Raw genomic sequence first — 25,525 nt, forward strand, 5'->3', positions numbered from 1 at the left:
ATTTGCGCTGCGCTTTTTTCTGTCGAGCACCTTGCAACTGTCTCTTCCTTTTATTCAAGTAAACCATTTTATTTCGATATTTTGCGATGTGTAAAGGAAGAAAGGATATTTTTTAAAGGTATACATGTAGAGAAATGAGCTTTTTTTTGGAAGAGAGTGAAGATGAACACCAAAATGGCGGCCATGAGTGCTTCATAAACAATGTGACTGCGGTGATGTGAAAACGCAACAAATTAAGGTTTTTTTCCCAAATTTTTTCGCGACTAGATGCGGGACACTATATATGTCGTCCTTGTATTAACTGATCCAAGCTGGTCAAATCACCTGGTACTCGGTTGGTAATCTTAATAACAGCGTCATTACGACTGTCGAGAGTCCTTTGGGTTGTCAAAGTGAAACGAGCAATGGCAATTTTAAACAGTTTTTCGAACGTGTCTTGCGACAAAGGCCCGACATCAACGACATAATCTGAATTCCTGAGGACGGACCTTTCAAACTTTGCAGTGCTCGTGAACACAACACACGCTCCACTATTTACACCACTCGTCCAAGTGTTGAAGCAACCCAGAGAACGCAGGACAGGAAGCCTACTTGTTGCTGAAGGTACGTTGTCGGGAAACAAAGCACCATGCTCATCGACAATGAAGAGAGTCTTTTTCCCTTGTTGTTGGAGTAAGTCTCCTAATATGTACTCGGCAATAGCTTCCACACTCCCACAATTTGCCATGGTGGAGAGCTCTTTTGCAGTCAAGATATCCTTATTGAGATCTAGGAAGCGTTGACAAATCACTCTTGATGCCCTCACATTCTCCTGACAATCAGCAAGGGTATTTGCGCCAGCGATGTAAAGAACTGGCCAGCCGTGAGCATATGCCTTAGCGGCAAGAAACCATGTTATATAGGACTTCCCGACCCCTTTGGGTCCAGTCAAACATTTTGCAAACCCCAAACCAGTCTCTTTCTTCATCTCTTCCCATAATTCCATCATCTGTTCGGTAACAAGGAGACCTTGAATACCTGTTCCAAAGCCTATTGGGCATTGACCAAGACTTTCTGTCTCAACTTGATCGCCAACCCTGACATTCTTCAGTGATGAGAAGCTCAAGCGACTTTTCGGCTGGCACCAGGTACTATTGAGCATGTCTGTCATGAGCTTGGGCAAATATACTGTCTCCCCATTGGCTAAAGTATACAACGGTCCTTCGGGTATCGAGGGGCGACGGCGTTTCGAATAGCGCCCTTTGAGCATATAAGAATAGTGGGATGGCGTGAGTATGTAATAAACGAGCATTCTCAAGAATTATCAAAACCATAGATATAGTCGGAGTGATCAACTCACCTCTTGAACTCTCGTCTCCTACGTCTTCTACGTCTTCTAGGCCCCTTTTTGGGCATCTCGGGGCTGTTTAATACCCATAGAATAATAAACAAGAGGATAGTTAGATATGGGGCTTTGATAAAAGCTATGATGATGTAATACACTATCCAATGATCATGTTGCCACATGCTTCATCAACTGAAAATATCAACAACCAGTCCGTCGGGAGTGCAATTCGCGAATTGAAAATTCTAATAATCATTTGATCAAACCAGCACCTACAGCTGATGGACGTAAATGAACCCGAACCACGAACAAAAAAAAAAAAAAAAAAAAAAAAAAAAACAACGCTGTGAAAGGACGAAAAAAATAGCAGTGGGAGTCTGAGGATGTGTACGGCCATGGGGGAGACTTTTTAAATTCTTTTATAGAGAAGAAATCCAAAGTCGCCCCAGTTAAATAGTTAAGCCGAGATACATCTCAACAACATAAAAAAGAGAGGAGATACCACATGACCGTGTTGGGACAGGAATAAGTTTCATCAGTTGAAAACATAATCATCAGTTCACCAAGAGTTAAATACATACCTTGCGGCGCCTGCTTGACAATAACAGATGCCGTTCGGCTAGTCATCACGTCCAACTTAACTGAACAACCGGGAGAGATATTTACGGCAAAAGATCTTGCTTTCCTCTCAGCAATGCAATGTATTGTTAGCTTGGTTGGCTCGGGGAATTTGGGCTCATGCTTGGTTGGCTTGGGGATTTTGGGCTCATTAGTGCTTGAAGACCCTTCGTTCGCTTCTCCTTTTCTTTCTTCTTTCTTTCCATACGGTTTATTTTGAGTATTTGGAAGTAGTGATGATGTTTCGCTGTTTCCCATTGTGATCTCGAAACTGGTTAAAACAAAGGAAAATGGACAGAGAGCAGAGAATAGGGATATTAGATAGGAATGCTAAAGGTTGTTAATTGTAGTAGCAGGATGGTTCAAAGTTTTGAAGTTGTGATAGAGGAAAGAAAATAAAAAGTTGTATGCGCGAAGCAGGGATGAGGTTTTATGTCACCATGATAATAAATTGTTTCAGTCTCGCCACCAGTTCACCAGTCCGAGGTTGAAGCTCACGTGAGGACAAACGCGTATTGCAATTTGTGGCCATCTTAGGTTGATTGCTTATTAGCTGGATTCTCCAAAATTGAAGTCAAAAATCATATCGGAATTCACCTTTTTTACTATGTGTCTCACTGTCAATTTTGCCAAAGGTTGTTGAACCCCCACGCTTTAATATAAAATGACATTTACTGTATGTGCTTGCAATGTTTTGACCTAATTAATATAACTTACTATGTATTATGGAGCTGAAGTTCAATAGGACAAAGAGAGGTCTTTATTTCTGAATAGACGATATCTTATATACTCTAAGGTATCGTCTGTACCATGTGAGTCTATTTGGTGCATAGTGAATCCTGTCCACTCTAAGTAGCCTCTCTGGACGGCAGCTGTTCAAGGGATGCTAACCAATTCTGCTAATACGGTTAAATCAGGACAGACTTGGAGAACCAGTAAGCACCGAACAGTCGCCAAACAAGAAGTAATCAGACTTTCTCCATTGGAGATTACAAAAAACTTGGTGAGTTTGCTATTATTATTACTATTATTATCTTTTAAGCATAGCCTCTCTAGTGCTTGAAAGCTAATACGATCGCTTTTTTATTTTTTTTATTTTTTTAACCTGTTTCACATTATTACTTGGCCCTTATCAAATGCATACGTAAGAGCTATTATGCTGGGATAAAAGCATTAAGAGTTCTAAAGTGATCTACCTTGCGTTCGGAACTCGCACTGCTATAGACAATAGCCGCTTGAAGTGACCCTGTGTTCTATTTACTCAAAATGCCAAAGTAATCTTCACAACCGACTCATTTTACTCCTGTCAATATGCTTCTCAAAAAAGTGGAACTAGTGCAGCTATTCTATTTACCCTTCTACATATTTCGCCTTCTATCGAGGAAGAGACCACAATCATAATAATCAAGGCTACCCTATCAACACTTCAGACAAACAATGTTTATTGCTAATTGTTTACTATGCTTTCACTTCTAAGCTGCATCCCACCCCAAGGATGGCCAGATATTTGAGCCTTTGGAAGTAAGTAGCTTTGATATGTGTGGATTATTGTGTGCTTGCTGGTAGCCTTTAGTTATATGTTGATTTTTTTTTGTATATTTTTTGGTGGTGCCTTGAATGATTGGCATTGGTGGCCTCTGATTGACTGACTTTGGTCGACTGGCTTTTTCGACTGTCTATGGTTGGCTTTCTTTAGTTGGCTGTCTTTGCTTGACTGGCTGCGATTGTCCGGTTTCTGTTATTCGGTCTCGACCATCCGACATCGGCCATCTGGCACCCCTTCGGTTGATTTGGCTGAGACGGAGTGTATTTGCTTCAATCAAACCAGCCTATGTTGCTTTGGTTGGGGGATTCACGGCTACCTTGACTAGCACTGCTCTTAGTGGTTTGATTGAGGCAGCCTGTGCTTGATATGATCAAGACGCCTTACTGTTGGCTTTAATTGAGATTGCCTTTGGGTGATTTAGTTGAAGCCGCCTATGTCCGGTCTGGCTGCGGGCCACTATGCTTGGTCGGGCGGAGGTTGCTGGATGGGACTGCCTTGTATTAACCTTAGTTGCGGAAGTCTTCGGTTGACTATGGCTTTGGCGTTGGCTTTGGCGTTGGCTTTGGCTTTGGCGTTGGCTTTGGCGTTGGCTTTGACTTTGACTTTTTTTTTTTTTTATTTTTCTTTTTCTCATCTTTTTTTGTTTTTACTCTGTGCTTCGGTTTTTATCTTTTTTTTTTTTTTGTTCTTTGTTTTGTGTTTTAGTTATTTGCTTTTTTTTTTTTCTGCTATTGGATGTTGGGTGTTGACTGCTGACTTCTGGCGCTTGACTATTGGCTTCGGCCCTCGGCCCTCGGCTGCTGTCTGCTTTCTATTGGCCCTGCGCTCCTAGCCGCAAGGCCCTCTACTCCCCTTATGACCCTTGCTCTCGCTTCTCCAAGCAGAGGTCTCATTGCAATAGTCTATCGAACGACTAGCCAATGAAGCCCTACTATGACCAGAGTACCTTTGGTTCAGACGGCAGGTAACAGGTCACACAACATGACGCCTCTACGCCATGCACTACACACTACAGCCAGGCGCCTGGTGCAGCTTCGCTAATTGAGGTGATCTAAGAATGGTGTCAGTAGCAATGAACTATTTACTAAACACTATAGAGCTCCGAGTTGCCAAGATCCCACCTAAACAGAGAGAACAAAAGCAATGGTAGAAACAAGTTAATATGCTCTTTGCTATGTATGCGCATGTATACTTACCTGAGGTGTTATCAGGCCTTGATAACACCTGATCCTGATCCTGGTCCTGATCCTGATCCTGCTGGAGGGGGGACCTCCTTGAGGGCCGAGACTCGAGCTCTATAGGCCTAGTAAACAGGCCACTGCTACTGACTTACCATACTTGGATGACCACAACTGTGTGTCATCTGTTACCTACGCGAAATCCCCAAGGGCACTCGGATCAAAGTAAGGTCCAGAGGCTAGAGGCTCTCTAGAGCTACTACAATGATCCCCCTTCAAGGAGTTGCGAGGGATTGACAGAGGGCCCGGCAGGCTAGAGTCCAAGCGGATGAGCCTTTAAGGGAAGAAGACAAAAAAAACACGCGTGGTTAGAATATTTGGTAATCAGAACACAGCAGAGTACAGACAGAAAGTCACGACATGTACTCTAAAAGAAATTGTACTTACAGCTCCGCTTTCGCCCCATTTCGATAAGCACTGCATGAGCTTTTTGCAGTCTTTGGGACAATCGTCGCCGTGAGCCTAGGGCTACAGCTAGAAGGAGGAAAACGAAACAAAAAAAAAAAAAAAAAAAAAAAAGAACGAAGATAGCTTTGTAAGTATGCTGAGCTTATTCATAGTAGGGGCAACAGTGGATAATCACAAGCAAGACAAAACGAAGCCATGCATAAACTATATACTTACTTGATGACAGCAGCGAGGGCACTTCTGTGGATGACCAGGTGAGGTTTTTTTTTGCTTTTTCTGGTCTGTAGTTTGCTGTTGAGTTGCTCAGAGTGTTCCCTGGTTCTGCTCTGTAGCTGGCTAGGCGTTTGTATCATTTGTGGTCTAACAGTGGTGTGAAAGAGGGAGAAAAAGAGAGAAAGAGAGATAGACAGGGAATGAAAAGTCAGAACAAGTACAGTGCAGCATAAGGTGAGAGAGTTAGGACTTTAGTAAGGGTGAATATTTGTGGAGTGTTGCTTACCTTTCATGTTGGTCGAGGAGACTGAGCTGGAAGAGAAGAGAAGAAGCGAAAGAAAAGAAAAGAAAAGAAAAGAAAAAAAAAGTCTATTTTATATCGAAAGCACTCGCGAGTAAAAGACGAATGGATGAATGATGACTAGTTTTTGAAATTATTACAATAGCTAATTTTTTTTACCTTTGGACCAGGGAAAGCGAGACCGATTCTTCCAAAGTATTGACTGGATAACGAATACATATTCAGCATCTTGCTTTTCCGCGCCTGCCAGGGAGTTTATTAAAAAATGAAATAAAATGAAATATAATATATTACAATAAAATAAAAAAAGCGGCGTAACGGGGATTGAAAATGAGTAATTTGCACACCTGTGATATCATCCGTCAATTTTCATATGCTCGCAAGGTGGAGAAAGAGAAAACTCTTACGAGGTGGAGGTGGGAAGAACATTAATAAGATTCCATCCTCAAAGATATGCAGGGTCATATATACATACAACAACAAGAGCACGAGCCACATTGCTCTCTTTGTATGGTGTGCAACAAAGAGAGAAAGAAAAACAGTGAGCGGTGTGATACGACTAAAGTAAAAGGACAGGATTCAGAGTACAAGCTTATCAACACTCACCACATATTTCCATTTTTCACCAGCATTAAGCTCGAGTACCTTTTTTTCCTTAGCAATGGGGTTCATCAGGCATTGTCAATAGAGTTTGCTATTTGACTCTCTTCTCCCATTCCCTCTCTTCAACCCTAACAAGGAATAGGATGCATTGTCGTGGGAACTGTGCTGCGGCAGTTTTTATCCAAGCGGACTTTTTTCCTTTTTTTCCTTTTTTCTCTTTTTTTTTTTTTTTTTTTTTCCCTTTTTCTCTTTTTTTTTTTTCCTTTTTTTCCTTTTCAAAGCGCCAAAGAGATACGACACGTCATTTCCTCGATACGATCGTGTGCTTTTTACTGGTCGGCATACAAACGTTGATACTTTGTTTCACCTTCAATCTTTATATATTCTACATTGTATTGCATGAAAATATAAAATAAAATAAAATAAAATAAAAAATAAAAAAAAAATAAAAAAGGCGCAGAGGTATTATGACGACTGTCATGTGTTACTTCCCACTACACTCTGGAGAAACGGCAAGCTGCCAAAGTACAGTCCCAACGATAGTCTTTCCCATCTCTTGTTAGGATGCTAGGAGTGAAGAAAGAAGATAGAAGAAGAGGATAAGGAAGATGGTCTCCTTTATCATTAAGAGTAAACAAGCTCGAGAGCAATACAGTTCATGCTCTGGTTGTTTATAGACAGATTTCCTTTGCGAGTCTTGAAGATAGAGTATTATTCTCACTTTCAATCGTGAGAGTCTTCTCATTATCATATGAAATACGACAGATGACATCAAAGGCACGTATATTATTTTTTATTTTATTGTTTTTTTATTTGTTGTTTATCTTGATATTTTATTGGTCGCTCTTGAGCGTACAGCAAGCAAGATACTTAGTACATCGCGCCAATCACTCCTCGTCCCTTCTCCTCTTCTTGCGCGAACGTAAAAAATAATAATAAGAAGCCAATATAAAAAGGACCTATTTTGACTCTCTTCTTTTTTTTTTTCTTTTCTCTTCTCTTTCTCCTCGGTCTCCTCGACCATCGGCCTCCACAACCAAGACAAAAAGGTAAGCAACACTCCCTAAACAATCACTCTTACTGAAGTTCTCAACACTGTCACTCTGTGCTTCACTGTCCTTGTTCTGATTATTTTCTTTCTGGTTGTCTCTCTCTTTTTTTTTTTCCACGATTAGACTACAACGACATGAAGTTGCCTAAAGCAACTGGGGCTTCATAACGCACAGCCAGGCTGCCATGCTCAGGCACCCATCCTCGAACGGCCGCACTCCAACAAAAAGCCGTATCCAACTGGCCACGCTCCAAACGGCCACGCTCCAAACGGCCACGCTCCAAACGGCCACGCTCCAAACGGCCTCGTACAAAAGGCCAGTCTGCCTCAGTCGAACAAACAGGCCTTCTCCACGGCCGTATACCCAGCCCACCCATCTTGGGATGATGGCCAAGGATTCACGAACAACCCCAAATCACAGCAGCTAGGCCACTTCCCACAGCGTGGTCTGGAAGCACTGGTACCAAAGTTCGGCGCCACTAGGCAAAAGGCGAAACCAAAGAGAGGTCGAACAGTCCATCCAGGCAAAAAACAAAAGCCTCCGGAAACAAATGCCTCAAAAAAAAAACCCCCCCCCCAAAGAAAAAAAAAATAATCCAAAGAAAAAAAAAAAGCCAAAAAAAATAAAAATAAAATAAAAATAAAAATAAAATAAAAATAAAATAAAAATAAAAATAAAATAAAATAAAAATAAAAATAAAAATAAAATAAAAATAAAAATAAAAATAAAAATAAAAATAAAAAACAAACCAAAGAAAAACAACAACAACAACAACAACAACAACAAAAACAAAAACAAAAACAAAAAAACCAAAGAAAAAAAAATAATCAAAGAAAAAACTAATAGCCAACTATTAAAGAAAAAAAAACCAAAGAAAAAAAAACAAAAAAAAAAAAAGAAAAAACCAACTAAATAAGAGCCAAGAAAAAAAAAAAAAAAAAAAAAAAAAAACTCTTACTAACACAAAGCACTTTTTAACATAGCAACAATGCACATCCAAGATGCAACAATCAATGCATATCTAAGGTGGGTCCGAACGGGCATGAGCCTACGCTGGTTCTTGAATGAGCCATGTGGTGGCGGAGCCCCTTCGACTGGGAAAGGGAATGGGAAAGGGAATGGGCAAATGGGTGAATAATTGTGTGTGTGTGTGTGCGGGCGTTTGCAAGGCCATGGGGTCTGACCAACGGAGCACGATATGCCAGACCACCTCCACGTGGTGTGCTCCGGACAACATCTTGGAGAGTCTTTTTGATGGAGACAAAGGAAAGCACTTTCCAAGATGGCTAAGAGTCTGGCTTCTTGTAGCTTAGAATAGTAGGCAGGTAAGCTAGATGGCTAGATAGCAAGCAATCCATTAATAAAAAGTGTAAAAATGATAAAGAAAAAGCTTCAGTAGAGACGGCATTGCTTAAATGATAGAAGGGTAACCTATTAATGTACTGCTCAGAAAAATGTTTGTGAAATCTGATCCTAGTCTGTCGACTCGAGCAGCAGGCTTTCATCTCACAAGTCTCATTTTCACATGAAATATGACAGATGGCCTCAAAGGCACGTACGTTGTCCTCTGTAGATGCTCTCTAAGAGACTTGCGATGTAAGTTTGATGACTGATGTAGCAGGATATGATACGATTCGATTCAATGCGATTCAAAACAAAATAAAATAAAATAAAATAAAATAAAAAATAAAAAATAAAAACAAGGACAAGGACAAGGACAAGGACAAGGACAAGGACAAGGACAAGGACAAGGACAAGGACAAGGACAAGGACAGGGACAAGGGCAGGGACAAGGACTATCCCAATTAACCAGAAAGTAGTAAGGAGGATGGCTATAGATTGGACAAGTGGAGGGAGTCAAACGCAACAGCCATTCTTCTGGCATAAAAATCAGGTGATTGTGCACAGTGAGACAAAGCAGAGAAGACATTAATGATTGAATACATGCACGCTCTTTCTTATATACAAGTTTGTCCGCATGTCTGCACTCGAGGTAGCAAATGCAACTCGAGTTGATAATTGAACATCGTGTTTGTTGACCAGCTTGTTACATTTGTTTCTTCAAACCACAACTATGATATGCTACATTCCTACATGCCTGCATATCGCGCTATGATTAGCACAGCCAATGGCCTTTTTATTTATTTCCTCAACCTCTTTGCCTCTTTGCGAAATAAAATTTCTTTTCCCGTTTTCATTGGACTATCAACCATGTCAACCATTGCATACATGACCGTCTCCAGTCAAAGAAGACATCTTGAAATGATCCAGACATCGGTTTATTTAGTCTTTATTCAATAAGCTGCACATATCAAAGCTAGTCCATAATCTTTTCTTGTAACTGTTGGTTGTTTATTAAGCTTCGTTGCTAAACCATCAAGTTAGTATCAGGTCTATATTGCTCAGTCGAATATGGCCTGTAGGGAAGAAGAGCTTATGTATCGCCAAGAAACTGTACCACACATTGATAACATACAGCGATGGCAAACACGGGCTTATCTGATATCCTGGCGGCTGAGGAATAACATAGCATATCCTTGACCTTTATTAGAAACGTTCACATACTCCCAATACTACCACTATCCTTATAAAAAATAAAGAAAAAGAAGACGATTTGCTCTTGCTACTGAGAGTCTGTGGCTAGGGCTTGTGTTAAATGTTCGAGCCTCTTTACTAAGACTGAGGAGTGAGTGAGTGTCATCATACGCTTTGCTCTTTGCGTGTTCAAATTATTGGTCTAAGGCAAATTCACTTTGTGGTGTCACATGTGGAAGGTATTCATTATTCCCATGCAAATAAACATTCTACACAGCCAACACACACAAAGCTTAATCTGACGAATCATTTTTCATTCATGTGCCAAAAGGACATTCCTTAACCCTTTCAATTAATAAAAACGACGACTCAAGCAGAAATGACTATTGACCCTTAGTCGACGCATATTGCAAAAGTAGGCTGGTAAATAACTTGACCTTTTACTATACCTTGGCAAGAAAGGAAAGTGATTAAGGGCTGGAACTATTTGTTCACCTGACTAAATTAAAAAATAAGCTATCTCTTACCAACTACCTTAACTTCAAAGAAAATTGTCACTCGGAGCGAACAGACAAATTGATCTTTCCTTCGAAGTCTCCAACGTTCTCTTCCTCTTCTATTGCATTCAGAAGCTTCTGTCCATCGTCTCCTTCAGTCTTCAACTATTATCCGAGTAGTTCGCCAACGTAAGAAACCTTTTCAGTCCACATAGAGATGGATGTCTGGATTTAACATTTGGTCGACATTTTCTTCATTCGAATCTTTTTTTTTTTTTTTTTTTTTTTTTTTTTTTTTTTCTCTCGACAGGCATTACTCCTGTGTCTTCTCGATTTACTTTTTCATTGGCCATTGATCGACGCTCTCGTTGCTTAGTCGCTGTCTTTAATTATTTTATTTTATTTCATTTGTTTTGAAAAAAAAAAAAAAAAAAAAAAAAAAAAGCTTGGCGATGCTTGTCGGAAGCGGCACTATCATCTAATCATCTTCCAGGAAGTACTACAAATCAAAACATAGTTTTCAGGTAAACGCCATGAAAACGACAAAAGCAGTACGAACAACACTAGCAGTATCTTTCGAGAACTGACTTTACAAAAGATGTATATGACTCAAAATGTATGCATTAGAGTTTTTTTTTTTTTTTTTTTTTACATTCTACCTGACCATGGCATACCAAACTTCAAATTCACCCTATGTCCTCGGTACAGGCTTTTCTCTTCCTAGCAATATCCAGGACATCTGCAAAAGGCACTTCAATGTTATACCAAAGCAGGGTCAGCTGGACGTAGTTTCGAGGATTGGAGAAGGCAAGGACACTATCCTTATTGCAGGCTGTGGATGGGGAAAGTATCTTGTTGGAACAGGAATCCCTATCGAGTATTTTGGACTGGACTCCCCTCAATGAGAACTTTCCTTCTGAGGTAATGGGTGTTTTGCGTCAGTTCTTTTGGAATAAGGGAAGGACTACAAGGAGGATCCTCTCGTCGGATTTCGCAGCAGTACTTCACACGGACAACCAACAATCTGGCGAAGTTTTTAATGCACCTGTTGTCCCTGTTGCGCCCGTTATATTTGTTGCGCCAGTTGTACCTGCTGCAGCTGTTAGTGCGCCTAATATTGTAAATGGTTCTTTAGCGGCCTGTGGAAGTAGGACATAGCCCCAGATTACTGCTCGCAACAAGCGCTCTGCCTCTCCAGCAAATGCGCAGCGTAAAAGTAAGGCTGTGAAGTTCATCAGCTGCAGCAGACAGCAGTGGAGGTAGAGGGTGATTATTTAATAAAATGATTTATGCCTGTTATGCGCCGAGGCTTGGGTGTACCGCAGGAGGGCGAAAGATGCAAGGGATAGAGCCACTATTGGCCTTGTGAAAAAGTGTTGTGTGACGAAACAAAATCAGCAGCTTATTACATTAGTTTCTAGTAATATCGGCTATAGTCGACTTTATAGAACGGGATCGAGATAAAGACTATTCGAGGTTAAGACTATCTATATAGCTCTCCGTATCAATATCCGTACCGATATCTATGTCTATGCCCATGTCAACCGTATCATCCCTTGAAAGAATACCATCAGCTAAACTTGAAAGTTCTGCTTCGGAATTAAGGTCAGTATGGGCCACAGGATCCATGAGGCTCGAGTCGTCTATGACCACAGCAGCTCGCAGAACAATCGAATCTAAGGTGTGTCGTATGAGCTCATCTGCCGCATGAAAATCTTGCTTATTCAAATTGACGCGCTTGCGGCCAAGCTTCGATGCATTATAGGCAATAGAGCCTGCCGCGGAGACCGAGCCATAGTGATTACGGACTATCATACTGCTGAGCACCATCTGAAGATGAAAGAGCTGGATCATAGGAAGGGCCCACCGGTGTCTATAATATGGCGAAACTTCATCCCTAGAGTATCTCTTTAGCGATCGAATCCTCGATACAGTGAACAGATCTCCAGCAATGATGATCTGGTAATTGTCCCGGAACCACTCCGTCTGTATGCAAAGTTTTTTGTGCATGACAGTGTCAATGATTGATTTGTTGCCTTCAATCGTAGATTCATCAATTTTCATCGCCGGTAATGGGTACGTTGCAGTTTTGGTAGTCGCTATCCGATTGCTAATTGGGGCAGGGTTTGAGCAACCCTCAAAGCGGCTGAGATACCTCTGGAGTATCCCTTTAACGTGAAACCGATAGGAATCTTCGAAATGGCGTTGGTTCCCCGCTGTAGGCACCAAGCTATTGAGAGTGAGAAGCCGATATGGGTCGTTAACTACCGGCCCCACGTTAATGTCGGGGCATTCAACAATAGTTGCAGTTGTCCCGTTCTCAAAACTGTCTCTGTTGGTGGCCCGCTGGTCGTATTTCTGGCTCGCAAAGTTAATGTTATCATACAGGAGGAACCATGACTTGTCCTTCACCACCGATTGTACCTTTTTCATCGCACCCTCGGTCAATGAATTAAGGCCGTTGAGGATAGAGGCGTAAGACACAGAGAAGCCAGCGGCAGAGAGTACTTCGATCACCTTACGCTGAGTCCCAGTACTGAACAAAAATAAGCCCATCATCATCTGTATGTAGTTGCAGGTGCGAGAACGGAGGTTGAGGATCATACTGACTATTAATGATAGGATTGTCTTTGGTGATCTTGTGGGTGTAGAGTTGATATTCGTTAGACTGTTGAGAATCGAATAAAGCACTGGTGCCTCTCTTTGTATGATTGCATTGAAAAAATCCAGGGAGAATTCTGCGGATGTTTCCTGCTGGATGTTTGTTGGGGAAGTTTTCAATTCATCGAGCTTGACAAGCATATTAACTTCCTGTCGTGCGCTTTCAACAACTACCTCAGAGCAAGCTATAAGGAACTTGGTTTTTTGCTCTTTGCTTTTGCTTTTTGCTGAGCTTTCTCCCCCAAAGCATGACGACATCGCCTGGACATCGACCGCCGTAGAAAGTTTGAACCATATGCGATACTGCCTCATCAGTGGAAGTAAAGAATGCTGTTATCATTGTCGCCAATGACATGTTGTTTTCCTTCATGATGGCAACAATCCTTAGTAACGCTGCGTCTCTAGCATTCGATGCTGAAATGTAGTCGGCTGTTGACCGTTGGCTGAGTGAAATGACAGGAACATTGTTGGGAGAATTTGACAGAAAAGTGGATGGATAGAAAGGAAATGAGAATAGATGTGGATCCATATACAACACCCAAGGGGTATTTATTCAGGAACACATCACAATTTAATCTTATATTGTTGTGTAACAACGAACATATACATCTTGTATACATCTCTTGCATACATCTCTTGTATCAATTAGCAGACATCTTGTATCAATTAGCATACACCTTGTATCAATAAACATACATCTTCTAGGGAACGCTTTACACGGATGTATGCATTCTTTTCATGGCACCATGGGTGTGTCTGTTTCCAACTTTTCACGTCTGAACATGGTCAGGCTCTATTTTAAATACTCAATTTGACTTAACCTTTACAATTTTGGTATCCGAAAAAAAGTATTCTATCCAATTTAGAAACGTGTCTCTGACTTTCTGACGAGGACTCCAACATCCTGCATTCTTTCAAAAGCCATTTTTCAATAGGGATAGGATCACACCTTCACTTTATTATTAATAATGTACATCTATAATGACCTTAATTCGCATGTCCATTCACCGCTCTGTTCTTGTTCTTCTAGTTCTCATGCGTCTTGGTGCTTGCCTAAGTTCTGCTTGCAGATCAATCCCCATAATATATTGCTTGACATCTAGGAGTTCCTTTGTAGCTTTGGAATCCACACGATTTGTCCCAGTCTTAAAATTTTGTTTCTTGAACTCCTTAATCTGGTCTTGTGGAACAACAAAAATAAGTGCAACCTCCTCAGAGGAGTGAATCCACTTATTTTCTCGCATACTTTTCAAAAACGCTTTGAAGGGTTTGCTTTTGATGCCATGATCCTTGTTCGTCGTAACTTGAAGGAGATAGTTCGGAGCAAGTAACATATCCACACAGGCAAATCTTTTGCTATTTGGGATCCATAGCGATCCTTGCATCTTGCCCTTGTAACATTCAAGAGTATTGAACCATTTAACGTCCGGGCTAGCTTTGATATCAATGGTTATTTCAGTATTGTCATGAAGGTTCCTGGCCTGAAAGCAACGGTTGCCTATCCGTAGTATGCGCCGCATATAAAGCTCGAACATTGCTCCTCTACCTTCACCAACTCTACCATTGGCAAGCCGATTCAATAGTTCATTCCAAGTTTTGTCGTCCACTGCATCATGCACCTCTTCCATGATATAATCTGAAGCCCATACTAATCGAAATCCTCTATGATCTTTTGTCGGATAACGGTGAAGAAGATGGCTGCTGTAACATTGTGAATCCTTAGCCTGTTCAAAGTATTGAAGTATCTTCATTGGATCCTTGATGTTGTCAAGGGCTTGATTAACGCGCTCGAGTGCACTGCTTTCTGCTACTGCTCTCACTTTTTTTTTACAACGATCCTCTGGGGAGTAGAAATCCAGTTCTTTACGCGGTACCTCGAGGACATACCTTGGCACTCCACCAATCATCTCATACAGGTGTTCCATAAAATCTTCCGGAACCATATGAAAGGCTTCAACCTTGTCTCTGCATTCTTTTAACTCATCTAGCTCCCACGGAGCCATGTAGTATTTCCATGGGACTCCCTTCACGATTTCTTTATACAGATTTTCCTCAGAATTTAAAGTTTTTGGCGACACTGAAAAGATAGTCCTGGCGAGCATGAGCTTTGGTGCTGGTGAGCTATCGACTAGGAACCAAGTAACAGATCGTCCACCGAAAGCATAACACATTGGATCTTCCTTTTGCTGGATGATGATAATAGGTGGGTCTTCCTCATTGCTAGTGGCAAGCAGCCGGGTAGCAAAGTATACAAGAAAAGATTATTGTCCTATATCGGCTGTCCCTGTGAGGACCATTTGGAGGGCTTCAGGCTTTATATCTCTGTCTATACCAAACTTATTGATGATCTTATCGTAGAGTTCTTTGAAAGCTGATCCTACGTACAGATCTCGGACCTTGAGCACAGAAAATTTTGTCCCCCAAGGGCTGGATATCACGTCGATTTCTTGAAATGATGCGTTTTGGAGGGAAGTGGCCGTTTGGGATATTGAATAGTACAGGTCAGTCCTACCCACCCTGGCGCCATTATTAGCAAGTACTGAAACCAGTTCTTTACTCGAAAGGACGGAGAGATCAGGATCACCGTTTATTATAGCCTTTTGGGCAAGTCCTGCTGCACTAATTGCCTTCATTTGGTTGCCCTCGTCTAGCTTGGTCTTTTTGGAGGAGCTCCTATCATCCTCGCCATTCTCTAGCTGATCTCGATCTCTTTTCGAAACTTTGTAAAAATTTAAACAAATAGAATAGTTTTAGAAGGCAGTTTGACGCCTTGAATCGAAACCATCAGTCCAAAAAGAACTAAAGACATACCTCGCTTCGGTACTTCAACAATAATGTAAATGAGATTATCTGATGCCCCGTCAGGAAAGTAAGTATGGAGTTTCTCAAGTACGTTGTCAAGGACCTTGAGTGACTCTTTAGGAAACTTGCATAGTTCCTCTACTGTTGAACCATTAGGATGAGCTTGAGAATAAGATCCTTTGCATCGGTACCATTAAAAGCGTTTTCATTCTTTGCTTTAATGGCATCCTTTAAAAAACCAATGGTTTGGTCGGAACGAATGATCACTGAGAAAGCCGGTTCTCCTTCCACAAGGCAGAAAAGTTTCAGTTTAATTGGCTTGGGAGACTCGTTGTTTTTGGATTTTGCTGGAGATTTGTTGTCCGTGGTTGAAGATCTAGAGATTGGCGAATTCCGAGTACCCCTGACTGATTTTGCTTTCGGCATTATTGTACAAGAATAAAAGAGTAAAAAGATCTGTTTGAGTGGTGAGATGCAACTGAAGGTTGATTGTTACAAAAAAAAACTGTAATTCTTTATGCCAAAATTACATCCCGTGATAATAACAAACTGCTTTATAAAAATGTACCTTTTTCTTGTTCCTTTGTGCTCTATAGACCTTGATAAAGGTGTTGTTGGACCCAATCATGGTGATCGCCTCGGAAACTGACGCCAGGGCTCCAGTTTCCTTTTCCTTTAAGTTTATGGGTGTTGATTCTTGTCGGGGTACAGTTTCCAACAAACAAGATGGGAGGTGAAGAGGAGGAGGAAAGGAAAGAAAAGTTGGGGGTATTTATGAAGATTGTTTTTCTTTTTGTGATATTGATATGACGTTTCACAGCAACGCAAAGGAAACTTGGTATCCCACCGGATTGCCAAATAGTAAAATATCTGATTTGACAACCCTGAGCTCGCTGTTATTTGACCCTTTTTTTTTATTGACAAGGATCTCAAGGGTCGTTATTTGACAATCTGCCTCGTCCCAAATTATCCATAGTGTTCACTATCACTTGAAAACCAACAGAATACTCAATGGTGGGTGTGACATATCAGTCACATGTAAGTAGTGCTTTCACTTGTCATTCATTAGTTATCAATTTCACTCTATTTAAATCAGTAGGAGGTGATCAATAAAGAATATTTCCTTCTATTTGTAATATACAAATATACATCATGCATGGTCTACTGAATGGTCACATTGTCATAGGCAACATGGACGAATGTGCGTGTTACCTTTCTTCATTGAAAATCCGATGAGAAATAAAGAAAATAAACTAAATAAAAGACCCCTCTGCCCTGCAAATCTGATCTGCATCTACTTCTCGAGTCAAAAGGGTGGTGTGGGGCGGGACATACGCCCATGGTACCTATGACAATGTGAACAGGTCGTCCTTCGTAGACCATTCAGTAGACCATTGTCTACGGTACCATGTCCGTATGTGGCTCCAGAGGGATCGCTAAAGAGAACAAAACTAAAACAAAACTAAAATTAAAAGAAAACTAAACGAAATGGACCATTAACTAAAAAAAGTCTAGCCTAGAGTGCTCATGGACATGTTGTTGGAGGCGGCACTCGACAAACGGTAGTGCTTCTTGAAGACTTTCGGGGACGATATCAGCCACTGATACGCCAGCTATAGCCGCGAGCGTAGAACCTAAGGTTCAGAGCTTAGGCACTTTCTTGTCTCCTAAATCCATCAACGAAGAGATCCTACCATGTGGGAGTCAATAGTAGTCGCACGTGCCGGCTAGGTGTGGTTTTTCACAAATCTAATCAAAAGTACAATGCTCCTTGTTGGGCCCTTTGGATGAGGTGGGATAGTGGAAGGACAAGACAATCTGTCCAGGTAAGCGATGTATGCGTCGACAGGGCATAGCTTCTTGCCAAAGTGAGAGATCGCATGACATTCCCAAAAACCTGCGACGATCTGCCGTAATGCTAGATTGTGCACTTTGTGAAAGTATTCTGCCAGGAATTCGTCCAAGGGTCGCGTAACGTGGGCCTGGCATTCTTGTAGTTGAGATAACCGTTGAAGAGAAGTGGTCTCCTGAGGCCAAGGCAACTCAAAAAAAGGTGCTTTGTACTGTTGATCTGGGTTCTTAGGATGGAGAACATACTCGGTGAGGATGTTATCATCGCCAGAGTTGGCCAAGGGGCGGAAGAAATGGGGGCCGTCAAGTGAAGCTACAGCTACCTTGAGGGCATCAGAGAGAACAAGTATCTTGGCCCGTGGACGATCAATGGCGATAGGGGAAGGGGAAGGGGAAGGGGAAGGGTTGGCCTGCGTAAGAGCAGCCACCTGCTGACGAAGAGTGTTGATTTCATGGAGTGCATTATGAGTGTTGTTGGTAGATTTGTCGCTCATTGGAACGAGTAGATAATAGTCTGCAACGGATGAGTTCCAGGGGCGACGAGAAGAAAGATGCGGATCAGATTTGCAGGGCAGAGGAATCTATTATTTAACCTATTTCTTTATTTCTCGTCGAATTTGCAATGAAGAAATGTGACACACATACGGACATGGTGCCGTAGACAATGTTTGTAACATTCTATTCGCTTTTCATCTTAAATTTGACCACTTGCCTTTTCTACTTGTTCTTGTTCTTTCTTTTGCTTTATGACGGACTTGCCTATTCGTTTTTTGAGCAATTTTTTTTTTCTCTTCTCGTCCAACTTGGATTATGAACATCATTTCGATGGTGAGTAACGATTCATCCAGGATATATGTGTGTGCTGAAGGAATGGTTGTTCTTGCGGTGATGAAAAGTAATAGCTCAGTAATTGATGGCGTTTGCTTTTTAAAAGTGAGCTGGCTGATTGCTCCCAACGAAGACTCTGCTTGCTTCGTCATCGCTTTGTTCAGATTTGCTAACATAACGTAAGAGTTTTTGCTTGACCTCCTTCGGAACATCTTCACAAATCGCTTCGAACCGTCTGCACATCTTGTCGATGTATTCATTTTCGCCCCCTTCGTCGCCCTTCACTGATATTAGCTGGGTCCTCGATCGCTTTGCAGTAACAGTTTCATGGCAATCCACTTCATTCTCCACTCATTTTTGCTCCATTTCCCAACTGATCAGTGGGGCTCAATAATATTGTAAGCAACTCAGTATCTCCTATTTCCTCTATGAAACAGATAAAAGTAATAAATTAACATCATGATACAATTGAACAGATTATTATCTTTTGAATGACTGGCTTCACCCTCTGAACTAAATTGCCTTCGATGTAATGTCCACTCTGATATTATCGAATTGAACTCTTCGTCTGATAGAATAAAATCACCTGGAAACAAAACCCATCTCGGCAAACCTCTTCATGACGATTTAGATGCTTCAAGGTTTTTACTGTTTGTTACATACCGAGGCTTGGGAGTGCACCTCAAGGGTACTTCCATTTTTATTCATAAGGTCAGAATATTGTGCGACGGTCATGGCAGGTCCTTTATAAGAGGCTCCCGCCCGGCAACAATAGTAAATACAACTTTTGATCTCCTTGACTTGCCACCTGTAGAAAACATCTCACTGTTGATTCGTACTGCTGATGCTTTTTGACGTAATGCAGACCCAAAGCCTTTAGTCTCTCTCGAGCAATTTTGTACTGGACCTTTAATGCCTTCTCAGAGAGGACTTTCTTTCCAGCATTGTCAAACGAATCAAAACATTGATGTCTAGCGACATTAATTGAATGAGGGTATAAGAAATGCCTAGCTGCAAATTCACAGCATTTCAAAAGCAACTCATTGTCCATCGCAGGACAATCGTTCTGTTGCCTTAACCTGAAGTCTTGCACACCTGGCTTTTTCATTTAGACCCATTATTGGCAGTCACAAGAGAAGCAAGTGGCAATGTGTCCCTCAACACAGTCCAGACATTCAAGAATGATTTCATTTCATTCAAACGCCATAAAGGACAGGGACATTCTTCTTTGATCCATCTCAATTAAAAAAAGAAAAAGAATCAAGCAAACATGACAAAAGAGCAATTGTCCATACGCCCATGTGCTCTGTATAAAAAAAAAGAACATTCCATGGAGTCAAGGGCGCAGGTATGCAATCATTATTTTGCCAACTGTACCACAAAGTAAATAGACAAGAATGATTTTAGATGAGCCGCGTACTTTTTCATCTTTTTACATCATTACCATCACATAAATCCCCCTTCGCATTTCCTCTTTATTAATCCGAATCTCTTGAAGTATATACATGTAAGAAATTCCAAGATGCCTAGGAACTCATCTGAAAACACCGCTTCCACTCACCATTAACGCACAGTCCCTTTCTTTAACAATCATTATCCATTCAAGGATACGGATAGGCTACAATCCAAGGGCAAAAGGAAGACATTAAACCATGTTTGGTAACATCAATTCTCCGTCTCGGAAGACACTCTCTCCAACCCAGGCCCTGAGACTCTTCAATTTCTATATGCAAGGCACTCGCACCATAGACGATGATAATGACATAGTAATGGAGCTATGTTTCGATGCTGACTCTGTACTGTCTCGAATTCAAAAGTCTCCGAAAAAGCCCTTTGCCTCAATGTCTTCAGGTTCTTCGATCTCTTCAGGTTCCAATGAAGACATGGCATTGCGCCAAGGTATCGCCTCTGCCTACTATGAACTTGCTCGGGTATTTGAACAATTGGGTCACCCAGGTGATGCTCAAAGACGGGACAAGAAAGCAGAGAAATGGGGATACGTTCAAGGGATCAGTAATAATATTAACAATAGCAACAATATCAGCAGATCGAGTAGAATGCCTATAGGAGCACAAGTGCAGTCAGTTGCAACTATTTCAAAGGACATTTTTAATCATAATGACTCTCCAACAATCATCAGGCACAGCTTACCGGATGCTGATACTCACCTAAATGATACCCACCAGCTTGTATATTGCCTTGGCCTGCTCTCTACTGCTTCTGTCCCAACCACCAACCTCACCGATAAAGAGAAAGAGTGGTGCCATATCATATCAGCCGATAAAGATGAGTATGAGCGATTGCATAAATTGGCATCGGATGTGATTGAAATTTTCAGCACCAATGATGTTAAGGCCGAAACTGCTGTCGTAGAGGTTGTATCTCTGGCTCCGGCTCTCGACCAAATTCAGTTCAGAACATTGCTCATGGCCTTGATCAATGGGATTAGTCAGAATATCATACTGGGGACTCATTTGCTGGAAGGATTAGCTCAATTGATACAACGTGGTCCTCTTGGATGCCTCGACTCGGATGATCTTGTCTCTATCCTCAATATTCTCAGTTCCCGTTTGCAGGGCACACATACCCAATCTGGAAACCATCTCTATCGGCTCTCAGCTACAGTCTCACATGTCCTCGATGCCATGGTCAACAGCCAAGTCAAGGGTTTGAAGCGAGAACAACTCCATGAGCCACTTGCTGCATACCTCAAAGGATTGAAAGGCAGCTCAAATCCTCATCTAGTCTACCAAGCGGCTTATGCTTTCCAAGCACTACTGTACATTCCAGACGACGAATCAACTATGCAAGGCATGCTTCGACGAACATCAGCAGTATTCCGAGGAGTATTTGGAATAGTGAGTGCAGTCAAGGACATGAATATGAATGCTTTCATTGATGAGATAAGCAACATCCAGAAAGGTCTTCCATCAGTGACAGACATCACGGAAATGAGTTTACAAGTATACAAGGGTACAACCTCGCTGTATGAGAGTGGAGCAACATTCAGAGAGTGTATGGAAGAAGGACTGAGCTTCAGTCGCAAGTCAGGATGGTATCCAGCACTTCGAGTAGCTGATGGGCTACTCCAGACAGGCGAACTGACCAAGTTCAAGACTCTTGTGTGCGGAGCATCCTGCCGGAATGAAGCAGCATTCCAATGGGGACTATGTCAAAGACTGGGACAGATTGTGGCTGATGCAAAGTGGAGCATGGATACTCGACAAGATGCCATTATGTTGTTAGGAGAGATCTACAAGAATGACCAAGAATGGGGTTGCAATGCACATATCAAGCAGTGGATCGTGAATATCCTTAGGCACCTATCCTCGCTGTCACTGGATGGTCTTCAAGGTGCATATTTCCTTTTTTTCCAAAGGATATGTTTGATGGCTGTAGTAATTAGTAGTATATGTTGACTAATCTACGTACTCCACACTTACCTTCTTCCCTTCTTTCTGCGCCCTTAATATCCAGTCACAAACACTCTCTTAAATGATCTCGAAAGACATGGAGACGTCAAAAAACAAGATTTATATAGGAGCTGTCTTCAGGCACCATTAATCCAGTGCATCTTCACTGTCACACCCCCTCCTGCTCCGCCCACCCATCTGCTTGACCGCGTACAGAAGAAGCCTGGATTTGAGGACAGTTTACGTCAGCTAAAGAGACGACGGATGGAGACTGGGGATGACCACGGGTTCTACATTCAACAATATGCAAAAGCAAGCCCTCAAGCAAGCGATGACAAGTTGTTCTTGTTGATGGATAAAGTGAAAGAGTTTTTAGACAGCGACCAAAAAGTGATGCTTGTGCAAGGAGATTCAGGAGCAGGCAAATCCACATTCAACCGCACTCTGGAGCGCACACTCTGGGAGACGTACCAAAAGAGACATGGTCGGATCCCTCTGTTTATCAACCTTCCAGCCATTGACAAGCCAGAGAAGGACCTGGTTGCAAAACAGCTGCGAGACTATGGTTTCACGGACTTAGAGATCAAGGAACTGAAGATGAACCGATCATTCATCTTGATATGTGATGGATATGATGAGAGCATGCAGACCAACAACTTGTATGCATCCAACCAACTGAATAAGGCTGGAGAGTGGAAGGGTCAGATGGTGATCAGTTGTCGCAGTGAATATCTCGGATCGGACTATCGAGACCGATTCCAGCCTATGGACCGCAATCATCGAGCAGATAGTGGATTGTTCCAAGAGGCAGTGATTGTGCCATTCTCAGAGACGCAGATTGAAGATTATATTGAACAATATGTCGATTCTATGGACTTACTGTGGGGCGTGGAGGACTATAAGCGCGCACTCAAGATGATTCCTAGCTTACAAGAGCTTGTGAGGAACCCATTCATACTATCGATGTCACTTGAAGTACTCCCACGGATGGTGGATCCAAGCCAAGACATTTCTAATACCAAGATCAAGCGGGTCACATTGTATGACCAGTTTGTTGAGCTATGGCTCGAACGAGGCAAGAAGCGACTAGGTGAAACACTTAGGCCAGAAGATAGAAAGATGTTCCGGATATTTACAGATGAAGGGTTTGCACAGAATGGAGTCAAGTACCTGACAGAGCTAGCTATAGCGATCTATAAGCATCAAGATGGCAACCCAGTGGTGGAGTACTCGCCATTCAAGGACAAGGGTACATGGAAGGAAATGTACTTTAGCAAAGAAAATAGAAGGAACCTATTACGTGAAGCTTCGCCACTCACTCGTACAGGTAACCAACATCGATTTATGCATCGATCTAATCTGGAGTATAGTCTGGTACGATCGATATTTGAGCCACAGCCAGTAAGGAGTGCTTTCACAGGCGATGGAGAAGCAAAGGCAACTACACCACACTCTCGTCGACAGAGCATTAGCTCAGTGTTTAGTTTCGAAGGCTTGGATATCAAGGAAGGTGAACAGGAAGTGGATCTAGTCGAAGCCGATGAGACATCGCCTTTAGTATGGAGAAGTTTTGTAGACGAGCCATCTATCATCCACTTCTTAGAGGATCGTGTCCGCCTTGAGCCAGTGTTTAAACGACAGCTGTACACGTATGTGGAGCTCTCAAAAGACGGTCATAAGTGGCGAATAGCAGCGGCCAATGCGATGACGATCTTGATCCGATCAGGCGAGTCATTCATCGGAGCAGATTTACGAGGCATCCAGATTCCAGGAGCAGATGTCAGCCATGGTATTTTTGAAAATGCTCAACTGCAAGGAGCAGATCTGAGGAAGGTTAACTTACGGAAATGTTGGCTTCGTGGAGCAAACTTGAGTGGAGCAAAGATGGCAGGAGTACAGTTTGGAGAGTGGCCACTTATCGAAGCAAGCGGTAAGGTATTAGACGGAACATATTCGCCTGATGGCAAGACACTTGCTGTAGTTATCGAAGATAACCCATCAAAGAGACTTTCAATTATTATATACGACACATCATCATGGGAGGAGCTTTTGAATCTTAGGAACAAGGCAATCATTGACCGCCTAGTATACTCGCCAGACAGCCGACATATCGCCTCCTGGGACTACTACCGAAAAGCAGTTATAGTTGTGGATATTAAATCAGGAGCAATAGTTCGCAAATTGGTGGGCTCTAGACAGTCTGTCTTTTGTTTAGCGTACTCACCAAGCGGAAATGACCTTGCTTCAGCTGACCTTGATGAATCAGTGCGAGTGTGGGACACCCAAACAGGCATTCTCAAATTTAGATTAGAGGGCCTTACTAATGATGCGAGGACTGTGGTATATTCACCTGATGGAAAGCAGATTGCAACTGGCAGTGGCGACAAGATATTGCGATTATGGGATGCGACATCCGGACAACTGATAATGATGCTCATGGACCATAAGTCTAGGGTTGACCAAATTGAGTATTCACCTAATGGCCAGGAAATTATAACTCGCTGTGACTTTGGTCATTTCCTATATGTGTGGGATGTTGGAACTGGTCAAAAGAAGTTTGAGTTGAAACACGATTATGATGTTAGGGGCATACAATATTCACCTAACGGAAGGTTCGCTGCTTCGTTCGCTGAATCTCACGGCTCGGGCACAATATATCAGTGGGATATGCAAACGGGGAAAGCCATCCATACTCTTAAAGAAAATGTTTATTCGATCACAAATCTGAGGTATTCACCAAATGGAGAGGAGATAGTCACTTGCGGATGGAGCAGCGGCGCAATGCAGCTTTGGAACGCAAGGTCAGGGCAGCTCATGAATACCCTCCACGGCCACTCTGAGAGAATAGACCGGATTGTATATTCACCAAGCAATCACCAGCTTGCATCCTTCAGTAGAGATGGGACGGTACGCCTTTGGGATACTCGACCACAACAATCTAATCATGACTTACATAACCATTCATCACGCATCCGTGGCGTTAGGAACTCACCGGATGGACAGCAAATAGCTTCATACAGTGGAGATGGAACAGTACGCATATGGGATGCAAGGACAGGACAATCCATCCGCGTTTTACAATGCCCCGATGGAAGCGCAGGCGACATCAAGTATTTATCTGATGACCATTTGCTTATTTCTTACTCCCCAAACGTCTATCTGTGGGATGTTCGAACAGGCCAAGTTGTCCGCACTTTGAAGTTACAAAATGAACAAGACAATAAGATCTATACCATAAATTTCTCGCCTATTGACCACCAAATCGCCTGTGGCTATCTAAATGGAGACGTGACTATATGGGACGCGTATACAGGAGAGCTCATCCACAAACTACAATATCACAAACGCCTTGTAGCATCTATTGCATTTTCACCCGATGGGCGCCAGATTGCCTCGTATGATTTATTTGGCTATGTCCGACTTTGGAGAGCACAATCGGGGGATCTGCAGTATGCAGTAAGGGATACAGAGTGGGATGAAGACTTCGATGAAGAGCCATACTACGGCAATGATATCGCATACACACCTGACGGTCAAAAGATATTAGTTTATCGTGAACTGGGGTATCAGCACTTTCAAGTATGGGATATAGAAACGAGCGAGCTCTATTACGAAGACTCGTTTCAGGGGGTTTC

At 42.2% G+C, this 25,525-nt stretch overlaps 6 protein-coding genes across 6 annotated transcripts; 1 reads left to right on the forward strand and 5 right to left on the reverse strand.

The window, feature by feature from the left end:
• Positions 1-277: 277 nt before the first annotated feature.
• On the reverse strand, positions 278-2,200 carry BCR41DRAFT_424533 (hypothetical protein; the record flags this gene model as incomplete). Its single annotated transcript, XM_022030446.1, has 3 exons — positions 278-1,239; positions 1,340-1,402; positions 1,906-2,200. The coding sequence occupies 3 exons, from the start codon at positions 2,198-2,200 to the stop codon at positions 278-280; spliced, it is 1,320 nt and encodes a 439-aa protein (XP_021878312.1).
• An 8,660-nt stretch (positions 2,201-10,860) lies between these two features.
• On the forward strand, positions 10,861-11,290 carry BCR41DRAFT_147020 (hypothetical protein). The gene has a single exon (XM_022019571.1). It carries the CDS (start codon positions 10,950-10,952, stop codon positions 11,238-11,240), a length of 291 nt encoding a protein of 96 aa, XP_021878313.1. The 5' UTR covers positions 10,861-10,949; the 3' UTR covers positions 11,241-11,290.
• A 927-nt stretch (positions 11,291-12,217) lies between these two features.
• On the reverse strand, positions 12,218-13,071 carry BCR41DRAFT_326119 (hypothetical protein; the record flags this gene model as incomplete). Its single annotated transcript, XM_022021608.1, has 1 exon — positions 12,218-13,071. A coding segment is annotated over exon 1 (720 nt), but the record flags the coding sequence as incomplete, so codon positions are not given.
• A 796-nt stretch (positions 13,072-13,867) lies between these two features.
• On the reverse strand, positions 13,868-15,137 carry BCR41DRAFT_147034 (hypothetical protein). Its single transcript, XM_022019572.1, has 2 exons — positions 14,046-15,137; positions 13,868-14,022 (listed from the first exon to the last, which is right to left on the reverse strand). Exons 1-2 carry the CDS (start codon positions 15,096-15,098, stop codon positions 13,984-13,986), a joined length of 1,092 nt encoding a protein of 363 aa, XP_021878315.1. The 5' UTR covers positions 15,099-15,137; the 3' UTR covers positions 13,868-13,983.
• Positions 15,138-15,201: 64 nt separating this feature from the next.
• BCR41DRAFT_147044 (hypothetical protein) lies at positions 15,202-15,838 on the reverse strand. The gene is made up of 2 exons (XM_022019573.1): positions 15,808-15,838; positions 15,202-15,715 (listed from the first exon to the last, which is right to left on the reverse strand). The coding sequence occupies exon 2, from the start codon at positions 15,627-15,629 to the stop codon at positions 15,258-15,260; it is 372 nt and encodes a 123-aa protein (XP_021878316.1). The 5' UTR covers positions 15,630-15,715; positions 15,808-15,838; the 3' UTR covers positions 15,202-15,257.
• Positions 15,839-18,744: 2,906 nt separating this feature from the next.
• Positions 18,745-19,541, reverse strand: BCR41DRAFT_359479 (hypothetical protein). Its single transcript, XM_022025220.1, has 2 exons — positions 19,141-19,541; positions 18,745-18,903 (listed from the first exon to the last, which is right to left on the reverse strand). The coding sequence occupies exon 1, from the start codon at positions 19,526-19,528 to the stop codon at positions 19,223-19,225; it is 306 nt and encodes a 101-aa protein (XP_021878317.1). The 5' UTR covers positions 19,529-19,541; the 3' UTR covers positions 18,745-18,903; positions 19,141-19,222.
• Between the last annotated feature and the right edge of the window lie 5,984 nt (positions 19,542-25,525).

Source organism: Lobosporangium transversale (assembly GCF_002105155.1).
Source record: "Lobosporangium transversale strain NRRL 3116 chromosome Unknown BCR41scaffold_38, whole genome shotgun sequence".
Classification (NCBI taxonomy): Eukaryota; Fungi; Mortierellomycota; class Mortierellomycetes; order Mortierellales; family Mortierellaceae; genus Lobosporangium; species Lobosporangium transversale.

Coding starts and splice junctions, on each gene's coding strand:
- BCR41DRAFT_147034 (XM_022019572.1), bottom strand. CDS start 15,098: ATGCTCGCCAGGACTATCTTTTCAGTGTCGCCAAAAACTTTAAATTCT.
- BCR41DRAFT_147044 (XM_022019573.1), bottom strand. CDS start 15,629: ATGAAGGCAATTAGTGCAGCAGGACTTGCCCAAAAGGCTATAATAAAC.
- BCR41DRAFT_147020 (XM_022019571.1), top strand. CDS start 10,950: ATGTATGCATTAGAGTTTTTTTTTTTTTTTTTTTTTACATTCTACCTG.
- BCR41DRAFT_359479 (XM_022025220.1), bottom strand. CDS start 19,528: ATGGACAATGAGTTGCTTTTGAAATGCTGTGAATTTGCAGCTAGGCAT.